Genomic DNA, 24235 nt, shown 5'->3' with positions numbered 1-24235 from the left:
GCTTTTGTAGGAGCTTTTCATCATCCCCGGTATAAATGTTAATTTCCAGTATACTGACGAATCAGGATTCAAGACGTGAACCAAACTTGTGACTTTAGCAGTGCTAGGGAATTTGGACTGCTTATTTAAAACAGTCATTTTGATTTTTTCACTCCTCCTCCTCCTCGTGTTGTAACACAGAAAACTAAAATAAATCTAATTTTCTGCTTAGTGACATGCTGTAACAGTTGTCAGACCACAATACACAAATCAGCTGTTTAATCGGCATAATTCAGGTAAGCTTCAGTTTGTTGGACTCGGATGTTATTCTCTGCTGTTTGATTTGGGCAAGCAAAATAAATAAACTGCCATCCAAACAAGATGTCAGAATTGATAACTTTTTCCACTATTGATGGTAGATCTGTTGCATACCATAAATCTATGGTCGTTAACTGGCAGGTTTGAAACCATAAGCGTCTGATGAAACTTTGGCAAATGAACTTGTTTATTGTCCCAGTTAGCAGCTTATGACACTCTATTTATTAGTAAATAGAGTGTCACTTCTGGTTTTGGCCTTGGCTCGGTGCTGAATTTGTTGGTTTTCAGATTTGTTGCTATATAAATATAATTGAATTCCCCTGAATTAAATTATGGAGCACAAAGAAGTAGTAAACCAGCACATAACCCCGCGTAATAAAAGCAGTCTGTCACTTTTGGACATTTCTGTTCTAGTCGCACTTGGTATGGTTTTCATATCCCTTAAAAGTCAGAAACTGGATTAGTTCATTTGAGTTTGACTATTTTTCTCAAACTAGCACATAAAACTATAAATGGTCTTTCAATTACCCCTTTCCAAATTTCAGTAATAATTGCACTATGGGTGGCTCTCAGCTGTTGGTGGAAAAATGATTGCTAAAGAATGCATGAATACGATATGAGGTTATTAATATTTATTAGCCTATTACATAAAAAACCATAATACTTCAACTTTATTGATCATTCAATCAATAGATTGTGAAATAAAATGTAAAAAATGAACCACAGCTAGCTACATAAAACTGTCTCACTCTCATCAGAACTTTCTTCTTTCTCCTAACTTATCACACTCTTTCTTTCTTTCAGTAAAGCTATTATTATCCACTTCTGGCAAATCATACACAGCATGAGAAGAGTGGCAAAGCACATGCGTAGTTAGCAAACATACAAGCGCACTCAAAGCTCTCAGTGCAGCTATATTACAGGAATAGAGTGTGTGAAGCATATGTAGGCTCTGTGTAAAATGAGTGGGTGGCCGAAGCTGCAGATTGATGGGAGACCCCGTGCGTACTGTTAAAGCCAGTCAAAAATCCTTTTCCCTCCCTTCCTTCCTCGCAATAGGAAAATTGAGGCTTTGGTCTTCTCTGGATATGCTGACTCTGTATTTGATGATGATGATTTTGTTTTTGTTCCTTAATTGCATCCATGCTGTGTTGTGTGTTTATACTTGGATTTCATTAAGCCCTATGTGTTCAGGGTTGTCCTACACTTTCAATCTACTATTTCACCTGCTTTTGGTACAAATGCTGACCACATGCAGAATGACAGTTCAATAAATCTATTGTGTTGGCATAAGTTGATAAAAAACAATAAGCCCCACTAACCAAATTGGTGTGGTCGTGTGTTCTGAAATATACTGGCGTGAAGACGGTACACTGCGTTTGGATATGCTTGTTAAACAGGATGCCTCAGCTGACCACATTCAGTCTGCAATAACAGGTCATCTATAATCAGCTTCCATTCTCCAATAAACACATATTTATATTTTCCATCTTAACAGCAGTGTATCTCATTATCATCTCCCTCTCTCTGATAGCCACTTACTGCACCACGGAGTTATGGGATTGTTCCTGCATAGTGTCGCTTGCCAATGTGGTAAAATTACGGGCATTAACAACAGCCTATTAAAGCTACAATTGCATCGCACTGCTGGATTACTTATTGATATTTGGCAGAATTGCAGCACTAAAAATTTTAATGTAAACATAATAAATTCTGGGGGGGCGGTAATAAAAACACAATAAAGAGAAAGATCAAACAGCATTTATTATCATCTTAATATAATTTATATTTAGATAAAACTAAGATTGACAGTTAAGTGTAGTGGTGCATACATTAAACAATGGATTTAGTGTATACATGCACAACTCTTGCAGAATAATCAAGTTTGCTTTAAGCTCAAAGTTTGTGTTTTCTGGTTTTGTGTACCAAAGCGTAAATTAATAATAGCATAGCCTCTGCTAAGCACAAAATCACAGTAATTCCAGTAAAGATTTAGTCTCAAGAAATAAAAATGAATAAACCTCTTGTTTTTTTGTTTTAATCAAAGCCTCCAAGGGTAAAGTACATCTTTGACTCTTCTTTTCATGTGTTTGTGGTCAGAGGTCACTGTCTGTATGTTGTTATAGTCCAGGACTGTCTGGATTTCAGCGGTCGGCATTCATCTTCCTTAGCTTTGGTGGCAAGTTATCCTCCAACCTCCCACCGGCTGAAAGAAGTGGGCTGTGCATGGGAACCGGAGCAGGGGACAGCGTGGATGGCAGGCTGTGTTGGTACAGGTCTCCAGTTGACTGGGTCATGGGTTCAAAGCCCACCTTGAGAGACTTTAACCCTAGACGATTTGCTGCCTCGGGGCCAGGTGAGGAACTGAGACGTTGCAGCTTTAGGGGGAGGTCTCCGGTGCTGCAGGCCTTCTCTGAGTGCTGGGAGCTAAGCATAAGCACTTTCCTCTGAAGGTCCTCCTTCCCCGATGAACTCATCCTCTGCAATTTGCTTGGAAGTCGAACCCCAGTCCCTACATGATGGCCCCTTTCCTCAGTAGTGTTAATACAATCCACAGAAAACACGCGGTCACGTCGGGCACCGTGGCTCTCAGTCAGTGCGGGGGTAGGAGTAGACAGAGGCGATGGGAGAGAATTCTTCTCTTCATGCTCCTTGACACTGTACGGTGGTGTCGGCACCTCGAACGTGCTGTGGAACTGAGAGTAGTCGACCCTGAAAAAACCCTCTTCCAGGGACATTACTGGTAGGAAACGATGGCCCCATAAAACCTCATCCTCAGTGTATGACGTTCTTGCCTGGCATGTCATACCTAGAAGAGAGTGACGGCAGTAATAATTTTAATAACTGCTATTAAATGGGGTTTCAGCAAAACAATTATAGGCTGATAACGAGGAATCTGTAGGATCGGCATCACTGCATGCTATCTCTTTTCTCTCTCCTTTATTTCTTGTGATGACAGCTTCATGCTTTGCTCTGTGTGATTATCCAGTTCAGTTTAGTCACGTACTAGAAGATTTAAAATAAACCCACATGAAAGGGCTATTGCATTTCCCAGTTCATAAAAGTAACAAGAGGCTTTTACACCCTAATGTTTTTATTTTCAAAGCTTGCCATGTTCCAATACTGATGTACTGTAATGGAATATGTGAGAGGAAGATCATTATATATATATATTAGGGGTGCAACGATATTCGTATCGATATTGAACCGTTCGATACAGTGCTTTCGGTTCGGTACGCATATGTATCGAACAATACAAAATTTGTAATTTATTTTATCAACTTTCCTTCTGACGATGCTGTCTGTGTTGAGCGCTCAGTGAATCTGCGTTCGACTACTCCGCCTAGGGTCGACAGTGCAGCCTAGGCGGAGTAGTCGAACGCAGATTCACTGAGCGCTCAACACAGACAGCATCGTCAGAAGGAAGAGCACAGGGCAAGCTAGCGAGACAGAAGTTAAGCTCTCCTTACATCATGGACCTCCCCCACTCTCATTCAGATCTGGCGTTTGGAATTATTTTGGTTTTCATGTGACGTATGACCCTGAAGGTAAGCGAGTCATGGACTAAAGTAAAACAGTATGTTGGATGTGCCATGCAATGCTCAATTACATGGGTGGGAACTAGTGTGTTAGCGCAGTTAGCTCGTTAACGTGTTGGCCGTCTAGCCCCATGCACGGGTGATCGGCGGTAGCTCGTTAACGGAGATTTGCCGTGTTGTGGCGTTAAGGTCATTTCAACGAGATTAACCTGAAAGCACTAGTGGGAACACAACGAATATGACTGCACATTTACACCGACATCATCCTAGTGCAAAGACAAGTGGAAGCAGACAAAAAAAAGCAAGCATGCTACTAACTTTAGCCGAGTCATTTAGACAGCTGTTTAATATGCTGCTGAGAATATAGCCCAGAAGAAGCAGATAGTATAGCTTTTATTTTGGAAAGAGACATTTGTCTGTAATAAACTCTCTTTTCCAAAGATGAGTGATTCCTCAATCAGATACAGGGCTTGCAATATCGCTAGCCCGACGTCCCGGAGCTAGCGATTTTTCCAGTCGGGCTACCAAAATCTATCTCTGCCCTGCCCGTCGGGCTATTGTAGGAAGGAAAAATATATGTCAATGCTTTTGCATTCTTTCAGAAATGTAGCTGGGTAATTATGTCATTGGCATCGGTGAGCCACTGTCAATATGTGACATATTGAAATCGCGTTTGAATTTGCGCTTGTTTTTTTGCTTTCACTTTGCAATCGCGCAAACTGTGTATAGAGAGCGACAGCACTGATCTGTGAGTGATGATAATTTGCGCACCAATTCCTCTGACATCGTCTTATTAATCGTTAGCTTACTATGCAAACATGACAAGTGAAATCTCCCGCAGCTTAAACATGTGAGAGGTTGATCGCGCAGAGAATCGCTGAGCTTATGTGAGTGCGTGTGTAAAAGCAGCAAGATTTATATTTGACTACGATGACCTGGATGACTGAGAACCTTCACAGACAGATATATATTTTAGTTCTGCTGAGCCAAATAAGACAGGTCAGGGTGAAGAAGTGACAGCCAAAGAAAAGCTTACCACAAAACGGAGAAGTTATGACAAATCAGACTATAAGGCAAAAAGAAAGTGCAGCTTTATGGTTTCATGGACAAAAGAATTTCTGTGGCTGCAATATGACGAGCTAAATAACCAGGGCTGCACATAAGTGGTCCGCAGGTGCGCATTCGCTGTCAAAATAAAAAACACGCACAAGGGTTAGGGTTAAATTTAAAAACTGTACTTTTGAGTTAAAATATATATTTATAATTTTAATAAATGACAAATTAAAACGGCATGAACATTTTTTTTGTATCGAAAAAATATCGAACCGTGACACCAAAGTATCGAACCGAACCGAACCGTGAATTTTGTGTATCGTTGCACCCCTAATATATATATATATATATATATATATATATATATATATTTCTTTCCTGGATTTCATAAGCTTTGTAAGTTTATCTTTCCTTGATCTGGTAAATTATTTTCACATTTTCTTCCATTAATGGTGGCTAAAGTTGGCAGATGGTTTAGGCAAAGCTGGTTGTGATAATTGCTCATTTAAATCTGATCATCGTGATGCTCTTACATCAAAACAACATGGCATGTGTTCTGTCTTTACTTGTCTTTATTTAACTCTCTGTGTTGATTGCAGCTTCAGTCTTCGGCCAGCTAGAAGAAAATCATCTGTTGGCAAACTGGGATCAGTTTTCATCATGCTCTGGTGGAGGGCCTAAATTATAGATGATGTATTAAGCAAAGATTTCTAGTAATGGGGGTGCCTGTGCGTCTGCTTTGTGTACACGTTTTCCATTTGACCTGAGGCTTGTAAAGTAATTTTCTTGACTTTTGGATGTTTGTTGGAGGTCATTCGTGATCAATAATCACTTAGTTTGAGTTTCTTTTCTGATCCAATGGCTTTGCTACAACCTGAGCTCTTCTGTGAAACACTACAGTTGGCTAAAGAGTAGGAGTCTGATCCAGTCCCTCTGAGGGATGATATGTTCTGTGTTATGTCATAACCTGATGCTATTCCAGGCACACGACTCATCTTCATCCACAGAAACTCTTCACCATTTCTGTATTTTTTTTCTAATTGCCTTAAGGCTCAGCTTTAATTGCAGTTGCAAGTTTAGGATAATTTTCCAGCATTTTCTCCACTCTTACCAGTAAAAAACTGAACTTCAGTTGATTATAGTTGCACAAGACAACAGTAATATCAATGCAATGGAAGCTTTTGGGTCGAGTCTGACAGGCATGCTAGTTAAGGTTCATCATTTAAGCATACTTTAGGTATTCTGGTTAATGTCTACTGCTTTTTGCATAAAAATAAAAGCCCTCGGCACATCAAGACTTTATGTAAAATTCCTGACACTGGCAGAGGTTAGAGAGTACATCAACTTCATTTGCTGAGTGTTATGTTAGGGTCAGCGAATTTACATAGTTGCACGTCATCTGCATATTGTCAAGGGGCAGCCTAAAGATGAAGTCAATATACCATTAAAAGGACAAAAAAAAAAATCTTATGCCATGTTGACTGCCCTTTAGTTTTATAGTTTCTTATATAGAGCTAACAAATTCTGCCATTCTCAGTTTTCATCTCATTAGGTTGCCAGAAGTCAGCACCAGCATGGATCTTGTGTGATGCTGGGTTCAAGCGACAACCCATGTGATCCTGTTCTATTGCCACACAGAAGAAACTAACTATAACTCGTTGTTTAAAATCAGACATAAACGAGAGCTTGGAATTGATTTTAGCTGTCAGAATTTTTTTTTATCAGCAATGAAATTAAGTAGTTTTGTCACATTGTTGAAAACAGAAAAAAAAATGCCTTGAAGACATAAACTAAAACTGACAAGAATTAGAGCCACTGCATGGTAATCTGTCAAGTCTGGTTGAAACAAAGTGAATGAGTAGGAGAGACGATCAACAAGCTGAACAGCTGTGTCAGCAGCAGCTGGATATACCGGGAAGCTGTTAATGTGTTTGGGGTAATGGGATGTGGGTTAGTGTGAAGATGCACATACGGAAATGACATTTTAAAAATATGCTTATTTTTATTATTGTTATTATTTTTAAGCATTCCTTTTCCATACAGTTGACAGCATATTGTGGACAATTGTAGGTGACACTTCCAGGGCTTTCCTCTTCTACTCCTCAGCTCCGAGTGCTGTGCACTGCGACACTAGACTTCTAGCTGCACCCTGATTTAATGGTGTTATCAACAGAGCACAGCCGTGTTGCCTGCCTGGCTTCTCACTTCCCGCTGATCCTTCCCTTCTGCTCTAAGCCTATTCAGCTCCATGGTTTCTCCTACAACAGTGACACAGGCAGGGTTATGGGGGGATGCCTAGAAGCACGGCTGAAAAGAAAAGAGGAGGATGGATTTATTTGTATTGGACTTTTGGGATGAATCATTGTGTTAAATATGCAACAGAGAGATCTGTGTTGTTGCTGAGGGTACTCCAGCATGGCTGCCTGTAGCGTACAGCAGCGGCTTTATACCAGTGTCTCACACCCTCTGAATTACTTCTGCGCTCAGATGTCATGTGAAAAATTGAGTGGAACTTCAACTAAAACCTCATTCATCAAAGTGACACACGCATCTATGACCACAGGGTTTTATTATGCATAGAGTAGACATAAACTAATTCTGCAGAAATAAAATATCCCTTGAAATTCAATCAGTGCGTCATTCTCATGTGTTGATGTCATCCTTGGTTTCTCCAGTTCTTGTGCTGTTCAAATATGCCAAACTGGGAAGGTGGGGAAATTAGATTCCAGATTATGAGTATCTATTTGATAGGAGCGTTATGTGGCTTGTTATTAATGTTGGACTTTACATTTAGATTGGGAGTGAGTAAAGCGGGGAGAGAAAACAAACAATGGGAATGGGGAAGGACACAGTTTAAAGAAATGACGTAAGATTGCTCACCGGTAGTTTCAACGATGCCCTCGAGGATAACGACAATTTCAAACTGTTCACTCATGAGAGAGCGCTGGGATAGGTCAAAAAAGGGGCTCTTGGGATTAATTTCATGACAAATGGTGAGAGGGGATACCAGAAAGAGCTGGTCTGCACCCGTTCCAAAGCCTACATCCAATTCGCACTGGTCCAGAGGCAGGAACTCGCCCTCAGGTGTCTGACGAGACTGAAAGATAAAAGTCACACATAAGTAGACGGAGACAGAGGAAAGTGTAAAGAAAGCAAAACAAAAATATACAAAAATAAAAGAAAGAAACAGGGAAGTGATAATTACATTCATGTAGTCTTTAAAAAGTCAATTGAGTTCTTCTGTCCACCTATAAATGAAATATTTTTGTATTCTACTTGGTACTTTATGACAATGTTAAAATGCCCAGTATTACAAGTCCAATGGAAAAGTGTGGCAAGTTAAGTACCTCATTTGTAATTGAGCTGTATATGAAAAACTATTTAAGCTGCTTTAGCATGCTTGTACTTTCTGCCCATCTGCAAACTGCTTTGCAACCCACTTCTGCTCCAACTACTCCTTTCATGCTGTTCTCAATGCTGCCTGCTTTCTCCTGTGCTGGGTTTTGTAGTTGATGTCTACCTTCAAATCTAAAGGACAGCAGATTGAAATAACATCAATTAATTCGAGTATAGTGGTCCAGACTCAACTGATATTTTAAAAGCAGACCGATAGACTATAGAAATATTATTACTTTCATCTAATTAATAAGTGTTCCAAAATTTCATGAGTCAAAAGGTGAGAAAATGCATTTCTCTTAAAATATATAACTCTCTCACTCTATATATATAATCCCTCACTCTCTCTCTGTGCTATCTTGTTTGCCATGTCCACAGACTTTGCGCTTCACATTGATTTCTAGGAGAACTTGCAGGCAGACGTATGAGACAGCTGTGTTTGGACAGGACTTGCCCACAGAGCGTTAACTGGTGCGGAAGCATTTAATTGCCCAGATGATGTTAGAGCTCAGCACCGGGGTCCTGGATGTATTTTCTTCTTTCCTGTCTTATTCTGTCTAATCAATCTGTTCACCTTTTCTCTTCACATTTTCTCAATTAGCAGTCTGTTTCACCTGTTATTACAAAGTCTTTTAAATTTCAAGACATTTTCTGACATCCTGCTGCAAAAAGCCTTTCCGATTTTCAAAAGCTTCAGGGTGGGCCATTTATATGGATACACCGCAATAACATGGGAATGGTTGGTGATATTAAAGTCCTGTTTGTGGCACATTAGTATATGTGAGGGGGCAAACTCCTCAAGATGGGTGGTGACCATGGTGGCCATTTAGAAGTCGGACATCTTGGATACAACTTTTGTTTTTTCAATAGGAAGAGGGCCATGTGACACATCAAACTTATTGGTAATGTCACAAGAAAAACAATGGTGTGCTTGGTTTCAACGTAACTTTATTCTTTCATGAGTTACTGTATTTACAAGTTTCTGGCCACTTATAAAACATGTTCAATGTGCTGCCCATTGTCTTGGATTGTCAATGCAACCCTCTTCTCCCACTCTTCACACACTGATAGCAACACCGCAGGAGAAATGCCAGCACAGGCATCCAGTATCCGTAGTTTCAGGTGCTGCACATCTCGTATCTTCACACCATAGACAATTGCCTTCAGATGACCCCAAAGACAAAAGTCTAAGGGGGTCAGATCGGGAGACCTTGGGGGCCATTCAACTGGCCCACGACGACCAATCCACTTTCCAGGAAACTGTTCATCTAGGAATGCTCGGACCTGGCACCCATAATGTGGTGGTTCACCATCTTGCTGGAAAAACTCAGGGAACGTGCCAGCTTCAGTGCATAAAGAGGGAAACACATCATCATGTAGCAACTTCAAATATCCAGTGGCCTTGAGGTTTCCATTGATGACGAATGGACCCACTATCGTTGTACCCCATATACCACACCAAACCATCACTGATGTTCGACTAATGCCACTCTCCAGTGACATGCAGCAAGTGCTACGCTGTGGGCTCTTGCTGAATGAAGCTAGGATAGCCACTGATGTTTCTTCATTAGTGACAGTTTTCTTGTCCACATTTTGGCAAATCCAACACTGAACCAGTTTCATGAAACTTAGCAAGCAGTTTGCTAACTGTAGCATGGGAGATGGGTGGTCTCGCAGGGTGTCTTGCATTGAAATCTGCTGCAATGACCCGGTTACTGCGTTCACCAGATATCAACACAATTTCGATCCGCTCCTCACGTGTTAACCTCTTCGACATGTCAAAGGCTGTGAACAAAGAGAAACTTGTAACTAACTCATGAAAGAATAAAGTTACGTTGAAACCAAGAACGTTGTTTTTCTTGTGACATTACCAATAAGTTTGATGTGTCACATGGCCCTCTTCCTATTGAAAAAACAAAAGTTGTATCCAAGATGGCCGACTTCTAAATGGCCACCATGGTCACCACCCATCTTGTGGAGTTTGCCCCCTCACATATACTAATGTGCCACAAACAGGACTTTAATATCACCAACCATTCCCATTTTATTACGGTGTATCCATATAAATGGCCCACCCTGTATAATTAATGTGAAATATTTTCATAGCTATAAAAAATGTAGGAAGGGAAGATAAAAACAGGTGTGGGTGGGGAAAAAAAAGTCTTGAGAATCAAAGATTATTTTGGCAAAAATCCACATTTAAGATAATTAGGAACAATATCTTCTTTGGCATCGTGGAGCTCAGTTAAAGTCAGTTATCAAAAAAAGATGCTTAAACTCCTTTTAAAGTAAATTAATGTCATTAACTCCAAAGAAAATAATCTGCAAAAAGATGATTTTACTCTTTTCACAGATTAATTTTTAGATTCTTTTACATGACACCCTGCCTTCTCTACTCTTCTCTCTTTTTTTGGGTCATTGTTTTACCTCAAACCAATTATTTGGATGCGTCACTCACCAGCCACCCACCTAACAGCACACACTACTCCTCCACCTCAGCTCCACGCAGCTTCATAATGAACTCCCACACAGACTACCACACAGCCTCACCAGCTTCTCTGTAATGCTTTCTGCCATTTCTGGATCTTTTGTTCTTGTTGTGAATCTTAATAATAATCAATACACTAGTCACTAAAACACAGTCCCCTCTTTCACCCCTGCCCGAAACACCAATGAAACTGGAAATTGGCCATTTGTAGGCTACTTAACACACCCCTAACCTAGCTGGGTCATCTGTTTACTGATCTAAGCCATTCTGTTTTACTCTGACCCAAATGAGTAACCACTAATTTTGCTCTGGCTAGAATAGAAATTATCCACTGGAGTTAGCTAGTTAAGCAGATGCTTGCTCCATGATTTGGTTAAAAAGCCAGTCTGCAGACTCATTGTTGATGTTTTCAGCCCACTGGTCACCAGCTGATTGAAGAGCGCACATTAAATTAAAGACACGGCTGTTGAAATATATTTGCATGCTTAGCCTAAACACTTATCTTATCACTTATCAGTTCCCAGAGTCAGAACCAGACACGGAGAAGCTGCATTCAGCTTTTATGCTCCTTATATCTGGAACAAACTCCCAGAAAGCCTCAGATTAGCTGAAACACTCAGTTTATTTAAATCCAGGTTGAAGACTCACCTGTTCTCAGCTGCATTTGAATAAAGCACCAAATCCACACTTTTAAGCTTAAATTTCAAAACTTACATTTAACTACTGATTTTATCTACTGTTCTGATTTTATCTGTTTTGATTTTATATACTGTTTTGTTTGTTTGTTTGTTTGTTTGTTTGTTTGTTTGTTTGTTAATTAGTTAGTTAGTTTATTTGCGTGTTTTAATCAATTTTAAATCATGCTTTTTATTTGTTCTTGTTTCTAATGTCTCTGTAAAGCACTTTGAATCACCTTGTTGTTGAATTGTGCTATACAAATAAACTTGCCTTGCCTTGCCTTGCCTTATCTAAGAGAAAGCTTTCTGCTTTCAACTTGCAATAGAAAAGGAGTGAGAGATGAAGAGGGGCTGTAGTGTTTGGAATGTAGCTAAAAGTAGCTGAAGTTGCAGATATGTAAACCTAAACCCTAAATCTGAGAGCAGACAGCTGCTGAAAGTTTCAGCATTCAGGGAATACTTCTGGTAAATGGTAAATGGACTGGTTCAAATATAGCGCTTTTCTACTCTATCTGATCACTCAAAGCGCTTTATACAACTAATTCATTCACCCAATCACACCCATTCACACGAGCATTTTTTCTAAGCTGTTAAGTGCTCCCTATCTAACATTCATGCACATTCACACTCCGATGGATCGAAGAGCAACATGGGGTTAGTATCTTGCCCAAGGATATTTTTGATTGAACCACCAACCTTCCGGTTAGTTGCTGACCTGCTCTACCATCTGAGCTACAGCCACCCCACTTCTTAACAACAGGGAAATAAATAATGATGTGCTATTTGGCCTTGAAATAAACCAGACCAGGTGATGTGCTGATGCCGGTCTTGCTACAGGTGCTCGACAGAAAACAGCAGTTGGAGACCACAGCACAAACAACCTTTATTGTGACTCTGTGCAATGAACTTGCAGTCATGTTTCCTTTGAAATGGTTGCTTCAAAAATGGGGTCTGTGACCACTTAGAGTCAGTTGCCATCATTAAAGCAACTGTGGTGCATTAAAATGGCAATAAAGTGGTAATAAGAGATTCCTGGTTGAAGGAGTCAAGTTTGCAATTCCATTAAATTTTTTGTGATAACAGTGATAAATAGGTGGAAATTTACAAATTTCTTGCTGTCTGTTGCAATTTTGTTGCCATTTGGATACACATAGACTGCTTACATTCAGAGTCCAGCCAGAATCTCAAAGATTTGAAACAGAAATTAGTGATGTCATTGCTCCAGGACATCATCTTAACAGCAGAATCAGACAGGAACTCAAGCAGCTTTCCTTTTGTGTAAGAATATAACTAGAATACGACCAGTTGAGTGGAGTCCCCATATTACATATATTGATTGCAGAGTGTTTGCAGTCTGTTATAAATCAGCAATTACTAGCAGACCTTCATTAGTCTAAAGGGGACTACAATCAGGCCCAATCCAACCACGACTGTTTGGAGACAGTCTACCTTTTACCAGGGGACCTATGCAACCACACTGCGATTGAAAGTGGCTGCTGTAGTACTTTTAGATTGCTAAATGTGAAGAAATTAATTGGAATCATCTAAAAACTACAAAGGAAATTTCTGTCCTCTTCTTTATTCTCCTGTGTCTGGGCCATTAGATGAACATGTCTTCAAGAGAGCTTAAACACATAAGCCCACTTTTTTCATGTATAGTATAAAGTTTATGGAATAAAATACACTTTGCTTGAGCGTTTCTCTTGGTTTTTGGTGCCTTCTTTAAATGTGATGAAGTTTAAAGTTAGCTAGCCTAAAAATAGCCTAGTTAAGCTATAACTGAGCATGACGTGAATGTAGGTAATCAAGGCATTATACCGAATGGGAAAACTAAAGTAAAAGCAGAAACTGTTTATAAAATAATCCAAAGACGATACATCACATTTATCTGAAACACTGATGCTGACTAGTTTAACAAAATGTCATCAGGTAATTTTTCTGATGCATGCACATAGACTGCATATTAGTCTTAGCTAATGTGACGGTGCACAGAGATGGTTCTGCATTTTTTTCCTCGTGTAAATTATCTCAAAATGTTGCAGCAGGTAATCATTAATCCAAACTCCAAACAACCGTGCATATTAAACAGCATGTCTATAAACATGATTTATTGTTAGAATCTGTATTCGTTTTACTAGATAATAAAGTAGCTACTGCTGAGTTTGAAGTGCTGCAAAAATAAGTTTAATTAATGAAAATTTTCTTTTAGTGTGCTTCTTTGTACTTCCCGCCCCCCGCGCTACAGTTACTAGTCCTAGTCCGATTTCATCCTGACCTGCCGGTGATATTGTCCTATCTCCCAGATGCAAACTGTGAATAAGGTGCGAGTAAACAGGTTTTGCATTGCCAGAAAACACTGCATTCTATTTCTATCTCCTGTGAATATCAATGAGATGCTCGTCTGGATTTATGTCGGGGAATGACTTTCGTGTCGAGCGGGCATTGTTCACTTGTCAGGTGCTTACAGGCCACTGAATAATATTTGGCATTGTTCCTCCTTTGAGGGTTATCTCATGTTAGCTTAGGGAAATTCTTCTTTTCACTTTCTGTCTTAGTCGCTTAAGATTAAAAAGATGGATGACTGTATGCAAACATTGACAGGCAAAGCTTCTTACAAAGGCCCCCTGGCACTCTCCTAGACTCCTTCTTGCACAAAGATCCCGAGATAGCTGAGCTTGTCTGCTTTTTTTTCCTCCTGTAAATCTGACATGCTGTTTCAACCAATCAACAGATTTTTCTCTCCAAGCTCTCACATAGTCAGACAGGAACTGTTTTTATTTCTTCTCCACAATATTTTTGGGGAGAAGAAGCACTGGATGAGCACACAAACATCTCTCTTTGAATTTTTACCTGTCACGTCTGATTGCTCACCATGCCCATCAACGACTCAGCTACTCATTATCATTAGAAAACCGAGGCGTTTTTTTTTTCCCCCTCTGTGCTTGCAGTGGAAGTGTCTCAGTGGTGTGAATGATGCTCATGGATAAAGACAGGTGATAAATAAAACTGATTAGACCTAAAGGGTCCTGGTCTTCCTACTCAACTCCACTCCTGCTCGGCCAGACCCTCATCAATCAGCAGCCTCAGTGGAGATGGAGGTGGAGGTGCTTATAGGCAATCAGATCGACCGGCCGACAATCCGTCCAAATCACGCGCGCTTTCAGGCTGCAAGTTATGCACAGCCTAATCATTAGATTTAGAAAAGCCTTGGTTAACATTTCATTCAAGCCAATCCAGCCAAGACTGAGTGAGATTAATTAGAAAAGTTAAATCACAAGTTAAATTAATTGGGAGAAACAACCTGAGGTAGACTGCATGGTGTTCTTCTGCTCTTACAAACGAGACTGCAACTGCAAACAACTGCTTGTGTTTAAGACTGCTTACGAACGGGTTTAAAATGAATGTCTGCATCTTCCTACACTTTCAGCTGTTGAAAGGCAGAATCGCTTAATGTAGCCAGCCTCTGGTAAAAGCATAAAAGACGGCTCAGTTTCTCTGCAGAACCTTTGTTGCACCATCGTCACCAAGATGTGTTCCTACCACAGCAACTCAAGATTTCATTTTTTCTATTTAAATGTGTTACTTTTCTCCTTTTATATAACTGAACAACACTTACATAGAGCTTTCATTGCTTCGCCTAAAAGCTCCCTTTATCCAGTCAAGCAGCCATTTCTGCTTTACTGTAAATCGCTTTTTACATCATAATCAAATACAGTTTAATACACCTCTGCATGATCTGTTAATGAAAGAGCTCAGAGGGGAAACCTCACTGAGCTGAGCAGGCACACAATTACACAATCGAATTGTGAGACCAGCTTTTGGTGGATTTATCCACTTTAGAGAACGTTTGTCTAAAGGTGCTCTTTTATGAGTGTGGAAATGTCAACTGAGAAGAGGAGAGTTTTCCTATTTAACATGTTTTACCGAGGGTAAGGTCCAGGTTACTTTTCTTTGAGACTGCATATTTTTGTTGTGTGTACTTTTTACATAATAGAACTGAAAGAAAGCTATTCAAACACACATGGGCGCATTAATCGGACACACATAATTGAGTCTTGAGGCACAAGAAAAATGCGGCTCATCCTGATAATGTGAGACCAGCTATTGTGCACAGATCAACTGAAAAGCTTCCAAAGATGACACCTACTCAGGGCTGTACAACAAAGTTAATAGAGGCTCTCTTCTACACAACAGGGGGAGATGAATGATGGCAGAAAGATGTTAATCTTGAAATTTCGTAAATTAATGGTCTTATTTTTACTCTAAACGCAATCTTAATGCTGCCGTTCATTTCTAACGTGCACATTAGCGCCCATAAACTTTAAGCTCGGGCCAGTTAAACATGAAACTTAAAGAAGCATATTTAGGTCTAACACTATCCTTTAATGAAGGAGACGTGGGAATCCGTTTAGTTTTGGACGAGATCAAAGTAAAATGAATTTTATTAATTGGAAATTCTCTGCAGTACATACTCATAGACTAATCAATCTTCTAATCTGTGTTCTATTAGTTGCAGCAGTGCAAGATGGGCTTCGCTGCTAATTGTGAATCCGTGTAAATTGCCATGACAACATAAGCAGTGCGTTTGCGCTGCTCTAACTTTACTGCACAGCTTCATTTGTGGCATTATTAACATACAGCTTAACGGGCTCTGCATACAAGCATGAGAAATTATATTGTTAGGAAATTAATTCCTTTTAGTTATTGAAAATGTGGCGCTTACACCTGATTTTAATCTGGTTAGAGGTGCACGTTGGTTAAGCCAAATTAAGAAAGAGCCACTTTTGTGACTCATGTAACCCATTAATGTTGAATTGTAGTACACCCATGCAGTCCCTCAAAAACCAAAAATCTTCTGAGTTGAGATTAATTTTGGGCGATTGTTGAAACATGTTCACGTTTTTGAACATTCCCTGCAAAAAAGTGGTATTTATATTTTTATGCTGCAACTGCATGTGGCTGCTCCACTGTACACTGTGCACCGTTTAACAAATAGCTCACTTTAATTAGTTTTGGGATCCAATCTCAAGCCTCTGGCAGTGAAGTCAGACACAGCGAGACAACATGACCTCCGCTGCTCCAACACCTCGCCTCTTCTCCAACTTCCCACACTAGACTCAGCACACGGCTTCATAATTAGTTTATTGCTAAATCTTAACGTGGAGATAATACCAAAGGATGCTTTGCTGCTTTCTCGGTGCGTGAAAATATGCAGTAGTAGTAGAGAGCGTACTGGAAAGTAACAACCTGCCACATTTGCCTGAGTACAGAGGCATGTAAAGTCATACTGATGAGGTCGCTGTAGAGGCTTAAGCTCCGCTAAAATTAAAATGAGACAAGATTAGGTGTAGCTTGAAACGCTGAGACCAGGTTGGAAAGCCATTCAATTCTCCATGTGGCAACTTTGTGACTTTAGCAGATATGGTGTCACAATGTTCTTGGCCAAAATGTGTGTTTGTTGTCAGCGTGCACCCTGTGAGTTCTTCTTGTGTGGAAAATTCTTTAACGAGGCTCATGCTTTTAGTATTGTTAGGAGCCTAAAGATGCTGTATTTATGCAAAAATAATGGTCCAGTGCTTTACCCCTGATAGAAGAAAGAAAAACTTCACATTACAGATCCGGAGCAATAGCAAATGCCTCAGAAAGAAACCTTGGGAATCCAAGCTGTACATCTGTTCTTATGTATATTTGAGAATGCACACTCCTACATCAGAATGTTCTGTCCTGTGTGGACTGAATTATTTAAGTATAGAATACAAACACACGAGAAACATGAACAGAGCAGACTTTCCAGCTCTTGGACTCGCTCATCAATACATGCAGGGATTCGAGGTCTGTTTTTTCCAGCCCTCTGCAGCCTGATAGTATAATTGAGTCTTTTCTTATTAGAAAAAAAAAATGGAAATCAATTCCAGTTCTAGTGCCTGTGTAACCTGCTGTGCAATCCTCTGAGGAGATATGCAGCCACGACTATTTTACTCCCTTGTATATCTCTGAAATAGAAGGCACCATTCATACAGTGAAAATATTAAGAAAAAAAATCTGCCAGGCTCTACCCAGCTGTTTCACTGCTCACCATCTCTTTCAATCAATGTCCTGCACACTCACACCCGCCTCCCGCCCTCACAGCTACACCAGAGTCATATTTTCAGCTTGGATGTTCCACCAGGATGCCCTCTGAGGCTGCTGTGGATGCCTTCCAAAGCTGCATTTCAGCTGCTTATGGTGGGACTTTAAATGTTGGCTGTCATTGGTCAGTCTTTTCCTTATTTCGTTTATAATGCAGGGATTCAAGGCCTTTTTCCATGTCCAGTGATCATCCACAGCAGTACTACAGGGCTCTTTCCAAACACAGCAGCAACAGCAATAACTTTTTGCAAGTTGAGCTGAATCCCTTAAATTCTAATTTTTAAGAGATGAGAAACAGCATATATGGCAGAGGATAATCACAAGGCTGCTTCCTGTCTGAACATCGCAAACACACTGTGTTAAATGTTGATTTTTGACTTTATCTAACAAAGATTGTGCTAAATTGTCCCTCAGTGCGGTGCCGATTTCTTCTTGGCTTAAGAAAGCAGTGAGCAGTGTTCCCCTCTGCTAATACGAGCCACAAACCTCTCTTTGGCTTCTTGGGCATGACCAAAATGAGAGGGAAAACCAAAAATTTTGCTCGTAGGTGTGAGCTGATGGCCCAAGGCGCTTTTCAAATGAAGGCTCGGTGTGTCCATGAATTCCAGTAGGAGGTGAGACAGACTGATATGTGATTTTTCTGTGTGGTTTTTAGTGTATTTTAGTTGGCAGAGTACAAAAGGACAAAGAAATAAAGCAGAAATAAGGTTACTTATTACTTTACGTTTGTTCTTTCACAACTGGGGAGTCTGACAACAGGCTACTCTACCTTTCTTTTTACATATGCATGAGGGGTACAGCCCAATTCCCTTGATTGTATCCGCGTTTCGGTCAATTGCGTCATTCTCTTGCATCTTATTTCCTCTCATGAAAACACAAGGCAGGAAAAAAAGGAACTGTCTTTTTGTCTGAGCCTTCATCTGAAGCAACGTCCATTTTTTATTTAATTTTTTTACATTTTTGTCTAGTGACAGGGACACAGCTGGTCTGTCCGTCACTCTGATTTCAAAGTACGATGGCAGCTTTTGTTCGTTTAGAGTTTGCACAAGTAATGTTACTACCATCAGCGCAGCGGCCACAGCACACGATATTTGAATGTGTTACCTGCACTGCATTTATATTGTGTTTATTTCTGTCAGACTTCACTGGTAGCATAAATAATGGCAACAAATAACTAATTTGAATCAACATTTAAAAAATATATATATATTCTCTTTATTATTTCATATTAATCCCAGTTGTAACCTTCATATTTTTTCATTTTTGGGCTAATAAATCAAACTGTCTGTGTAATATTTATGGTAAGTGATTAAAGGCATTGCATAAGAACACTAGGGTAAAAAAAATCTTTATTAAAATGTATGGTTCTTTTGACAGTCAGACCTACAGTTGCATGGTTCTAAATTTAAATGATGAAGTAAATAAAAAAATGCTATTGATGCTGACTTTTCTCTTATTCTTCTATTTTCTCATTTTAATGAGCTGACAAAAGCACTTTCAATGTGGAATGATTTAAGAGTAAAGTGAAGACTGAGTCTGTGGATTTACCTAAATTCTCTTATTTAATTGTTCTCCAAACACTACAAAGACGAGAAGATGCTATTTAATATAATAGAAACCTTGAGAAATGTGCTGGTACAACCCACCACTGTTTAAAGACATTAAAAAAATGCCTCGCAGCGCTGGATGAAGGAGTTGGTTCAGCTTTGTGCAAATCTCGTTTGATGCTTGTTTTGATTCCCACAGGAAACGGAGCTACGCAGGTGTTTTCAAATTCAATTCGGCTAAAGTGCTTCATGCAGAGTGGAGGGAAAGCTGATCGTTGTCATCTGTGGTGTCCCACTTCTTTTTTTGTTTTAATGAGTTTGGTAAGAAATACTGCGCAATGAAAAGATTTAGTAAGGAAACGAACTACTTTAACCACACTGGTGGCAGCAGGAGAAAATACCCGCTCATTTACATCTCTGCATGTAAATGAGGCGTTGAATGCTTTATAAGTTTGCAAGTTACAGTTTATGAGAAGCAAGAGGAAACGCCTCAGTTCAAAAGACTAACGAGTAACGAACATCGTATTGCAGGCACAAACTTTCTGGGTTGATTTGTGTAGATGTCCAAAGCTTTTCCAGATAAATCTGCAATAGTTTTTAGTATTTGAACCCCACTGATACAACTATGTTTCTGCTTGCAGTTCAAATGATAGAGATTTACAGTTGAAGTTGAATTTTGATGCAGTGTAAAAACATTTGTTTTGATTTCTGAAGTTTGAGGGCTGTTCGCGTATTCCACTTTAGTTTCTTAAACTCTGCCTCTCTTTTAAACTCTTTCTAAACAAGTTAAATGATTCCACTGCCACTAATGTCTTTGGGTATCTTATGATGAGGCAAGACTTAAAAAAGGCTGTAGTTCAACAGCACCACCAACATTTCTACACAGGGACTGCACTAAAAGGCATCCAACTTAAAACAATACAACTATGGCAGTAGTTTAATTCAACATCGTATTTGATGATAAATATTTACACGTATGTAAATCCTAAACAAGGCTTGTGGTCTGTGCACTGACTCACCAGACTGTTAGTTTTTTTTCTTTGTGTGTGTGTACTCTGGCAGTGCTGCTACAAATATTCTGTCTTGGTAAGAGAGTCTTTGAAGCGAAAGAATAAGGTTAGACCAGAAAGCCCTTGAGCAAAAAATGATAAAAAAAAAATCTAAGAAGCACACAGTGGATGCTGTATTTATTGTATTTCACAGAGAGGGGGAGTGTAAAGAGGATGTGGGGTTGGCATAGGTCTTGGAATATATACTGATTGTATTTCTGGCAGTCTGGAAAGGAAGCAAATGGGTTTTACCTCAGCTCCATTTAAAAAAAAATAAAATTAAAAAAGGAGTTTCCATTCTTTTTAGTGATTTCATGTCTGTTCCAATCTCATTGACACTCCTGTTTGTTAAGTTTTGGATACCCATGTTATTAAAAAAAATTGCCTTCAGTTTCAACTTACTTAATTTAACACTGAGCTCCAGTGTACTGATGTACTGCAGTTCACACTATCACTGGTGTATTACGCAGGTGGAGAGAAGCCTATGGTTCAGTCTTACAAGGTAGGCGAGTGAAATCATTGCAAACATGTGCAATTTTACTTTCTGCCTATGGGGTTGTTCACTTTCTCCATGCTTGTAACTGTGGAATAGCACAGTCCTCCCTGCCTCCCTCTTTGCCTGAATGCATCATTAAGCTGACCAATGCTGTGCTTGATGTAGCTGTGCGGAGGAGAACACACATATAAACAAGCTCCAAGCACCTCTCTAATGCTGTTTGTCTTCTTTATGGCCCATTTTGCACATTGAACATGGATGTGGCTGAATGGAGCTCTATTACGATAATTAACACAGGGGGGCCTGTCAACCTTGGTGCTGTTTGTGGCAATTTTCTGCATTGCTGCCTGTTTTTAGAGTTTGAGGTTTATTAGCTGTATTCTCCCAAAATCTGCTAAGTTGAAGCCAAAATGGCACAAACCCACTTCAACAATGCATAAGCTTCTTCTTCTTTTTTTGCAGCTAAATTCAAACACTGCAGTGCTTTCTAACTCTTTTTAAATTTCAGAAAGGAAATTTAAAAAAAAAATGCATCACCTTAAATACTTTTTATGTCTTAACACTCTCTCTCCAGAGCATTGTTTTACTGAGTCCAGTGATCTGCTGTGGTGTGTCAATCTCAGCTCCCTACTGATTCACTGAGTCTAACTTTCTATCAAACACAAGGGGGAGGGGCATCTGTCTGTCACATCTGCTTACTGATACACTTCTATCTGCCCATGTGTCACCAGTTGAAGCGGAGCTGATGCTGGACACAGTAGGGACCATGCACACTGCAGCCCCCCCCCCCCCCCCCCCCAATGACAACACAGTCTTTTCTCTCTTATTTCAGTGGTTTGTGAGGCACCCATCTGGCTGCTGCTCAGCTTCACCATATATACTTGTTATATACTTGAGCAATTTGCAGCTTGTCTTTGGCCTCGTGGGCTTAGGTTAGAGATTCAGCGATGCAAGCTGTCATTCAAGTGTGCAGTCACGCTTAAAATAAATGACCGTGGAAGCTTAAGGAAAGTAAAAAACAAACAAAACACGGGATGCCAGCCTTCAAAGAAAGTGCTCCACGCTGATGAGATAACGCAGTGCTGCTGAAGCTCCAGTGTATCAGCAGGGAGTCTAACAAGTTAGTGTAAGTTAACTACATTGCATCTATTTCAAAGTCATGATTTGCTTTACTGATGAAAGGAGATGTGGTCTAAAACGAACTGCTCTTACTCTTGCAGATTTAGCTTCTTTTTAAATTTATTATTATGTTATTAGCCGAGTGTGTCGATATTAAGCTTACCTTTATAAGCTTGCACCTGATCTGTGCGGACACCATGTGGCTGTTCCGTAGGTTGCCCACACGGAACATGAGGCACAGTTTGCCGTCTCGCAGAGAAATCACCGCGTCCTGACTGAACATGAGCGTTTCTGCGCGTTTCTTGGGTTGGGACATTTTTATGAACATACAACCGATGAGAAAAGCGTCCACTATGGAGCCCAGCAGCGATTGGAACAAGAAAAGGATTATGCCTTCCGGGCACTTCTCCGTAATGTACCGGTAGCCGTAACCAATTGTGGCCTCAGTCTCGATGAAGAACAGAAAAGCTGAGGGGAAGTTGTAAACATTGGCCACACAGGGGGTGTAGGATGAGTCGTGGCCATGATTTAAATCTCCTCTGATGTACGCAATGACCCACCACATCGATGCCATGACCAGCCATGCGATGGTGTAAGTTAGGATGAAGATCAGTAGGTTCCATCGCCACTTTAAGTCTACCAAAGTGGTGAACAGGTCAGAGAGGTATCTGCTGGTCTCTCCACCGAGGTTTCCGTGCTGCACATTGCAGCGACCGTTCTTCTCCACGAAACGCTGGCGTTTTTTCTTGACCGGAGCAGAAAAAGATGAAGCCCGATTTGTGTTAACCACCTGATAGTCTTCGCCAAATTTTCTACGAAGTGCCGCCATTTCAGCTCTGCTGAAGAAAGTGGGGGAAAATACTTGCAGTTTAATCCATGCTTTGGTTGTTTTAGCCTCCAAAACACTGGTTACCTGTAGTGCGTAAAATGCGCCATGGCCACTTTAGCGCGCACATGAAATCCTATGAATAAAAAAAAAAAGAATCGTGCGTATTTCAGTGCTTTTAAAGCACAGTCATCATCCTCTCAGATAAAAATTTCCACTGTTCTGCCAGTTACTTTACATGACATCTGAGGATCGCTGACTGTAGCTGTGCGCTCTGCTCAGCCTCCCCACACTCTAACTGGTGTGATACTCGCCAGTGGAACGAAATACGATGAGTTGTCTACCATTCACAGCCTCTGGTGGGCTGTAAAGAATTGGAAAAAAACGGAAGAGGGAGAGATGTGAAGAGAGGGAGGGAAGGGGCAGGGAGAGAGGAGGATAGAGTTACACAAGAAGGCGTTTGTGTGTAAGAGAGAGATGGAGGGAGGCGTTCAGTTTGACTCTTTTCTGTCCAGTTCATTCATACAGGTAGTCAGTGTGAGGCTTAATTGATATATTCATCAAAGCTTTGGTTAATTTATTCATTGATTCCCTTTGAGTAGTCATATTGCCTTTATATTACAGCTGCTTATCCTGCGTCTGCACTGAGACACACAGCCACACAAAGTAAAGAGACTGGAGACATTTTGTGCTTTAAAGTTAGATTGTGCCATCTACTGGATAGATAACATACATACATATTTATTTTAGTGGACTGGGCAACATAGGGGCTAGGGTATCACTAACATAACTGCTGATAATATTTGGTCTTCTGCTAGCCTGTGCCAAATTGCTAAAAACCTAATAATCTGAGATATAATTAGTAAATTAAGAGCAACTTAAAAGACAAATGGAGTAGCGGTTTATGTGTTAAATATTCTTCTTGAATGTCAGTTTTTATGCTGAAGACATTGGGTTTAGGACATTTTGAGAGATGACCATTCTTGGTTCCCTTTTGGCCTCATTTTAATCAAAGCCACAAAAGGTCTGCACTTCATGCAAGTGCCATTATCATTATTAACTAATGCATAATCACACTTTGAGTCACACAGATAGCATAGTCCTCCAACCAACCCTCACCTCAAGTGTCTTTGTTCAGCCCTTTCATTCGTGTTGAGACCCCAGTAGGAGTATTTCTGATATAAAAGAGCTGTGCCCTCTGAAAAACAAGATCTATAATCACTTTGTTCCTCTTTCAATGTATTTTTAGCACTTAATCAATAAATGATGTAATGGCCTGATTTTTCTGGAACTTGATTTTTTTGGTTTTTGATCCCTGTGGACTTTTTAGTTGTTGCTTCTGGTAGGCATGACAGCGGAACAAAAAAGATTTTTAAAAATATATGGCACCAGACAAAAAGTGCAATTTTAAGTAGCTAAAATGAATCCAGTCTAAGGAAACCGTCCAGCAAGAAATCCTGCTTTAAATATTGTAAGTTTTCAAGTAGATGTAGGCGTGTAGCATGGAACAGAGGGGTGTTTTGTGATTTTTCCCTTCAATTATTTTGAGAAAATTGGATAGAAAAAAGCACAACCTGCTCTTGCTCTGACAGTTCAAAGATTTCTGTTCAGCCATAATC

General features: G+C 40.1%; 2 protein-coding genes across 7 annotated transcripts in view; one reads left to right on the top strand and one right to left on the bottom strand.

Annotated features, from left to right (window-relative positions):
- Nucleotides 1–24235, top strand: part of znf281a (zinc finger protein 281a) — a 156784-nt gene that overhangs the window by 113938 nt on the left and 18611 nt on the right. The gene's annotated exons all lie outside the window — the stretch shown is intronic.
- On the bottom strand, nucleotides 979–23007 carry kcnj19a (potassium inwardly rectifying channel subfamily J member 19a). 2 transcript variants are annotated; one of them, XM_082529064.1, is made up of 3 exons: nucleotides 21954–23007; nucleotides 7770–7986; nucleotides 979–3106 (listed from the first exon to the last, which is right to left on the bottom strand). In XM_082529064.1, exons 1-3 carry the CDS (start codon nucleotides 22617–22619, stop codon nucleotides 2442–2444), a joined length of 1548 nt encoding a protein of 515 aa, XP_082385190.1. In that variant the 5' UTR covers nucleotides 22620–23007; the 3' UTR covers nucleotides 979–2441. The 2 variants fall into 2 exon arrangements, with proteins under 2 accessions (XP_082385190.1, XP_082385191.1); XM_082529065.1 differs by lacking the exon at nucleotides 979–3106 and adding an exon at nucleotides 4202–7196.

The sequence above is a fragment of the Aulonocara stuartgranti genome (genome assembly GCF_965226115.1).
Source record: "Aulonocara stuartgranti genome assembly, chromosome: 4".
Taxonomy (NCBI): domain Eukaryota; kingdom Metazoa; phylum Chordata; class Actinopteri; order Cichliformes; family Cichlidae; genus Aulonocara; species Aulonocara stuartgranti.
This window is presented reverse-complemented; position numbering and strand designations above follow the sequence as displayed.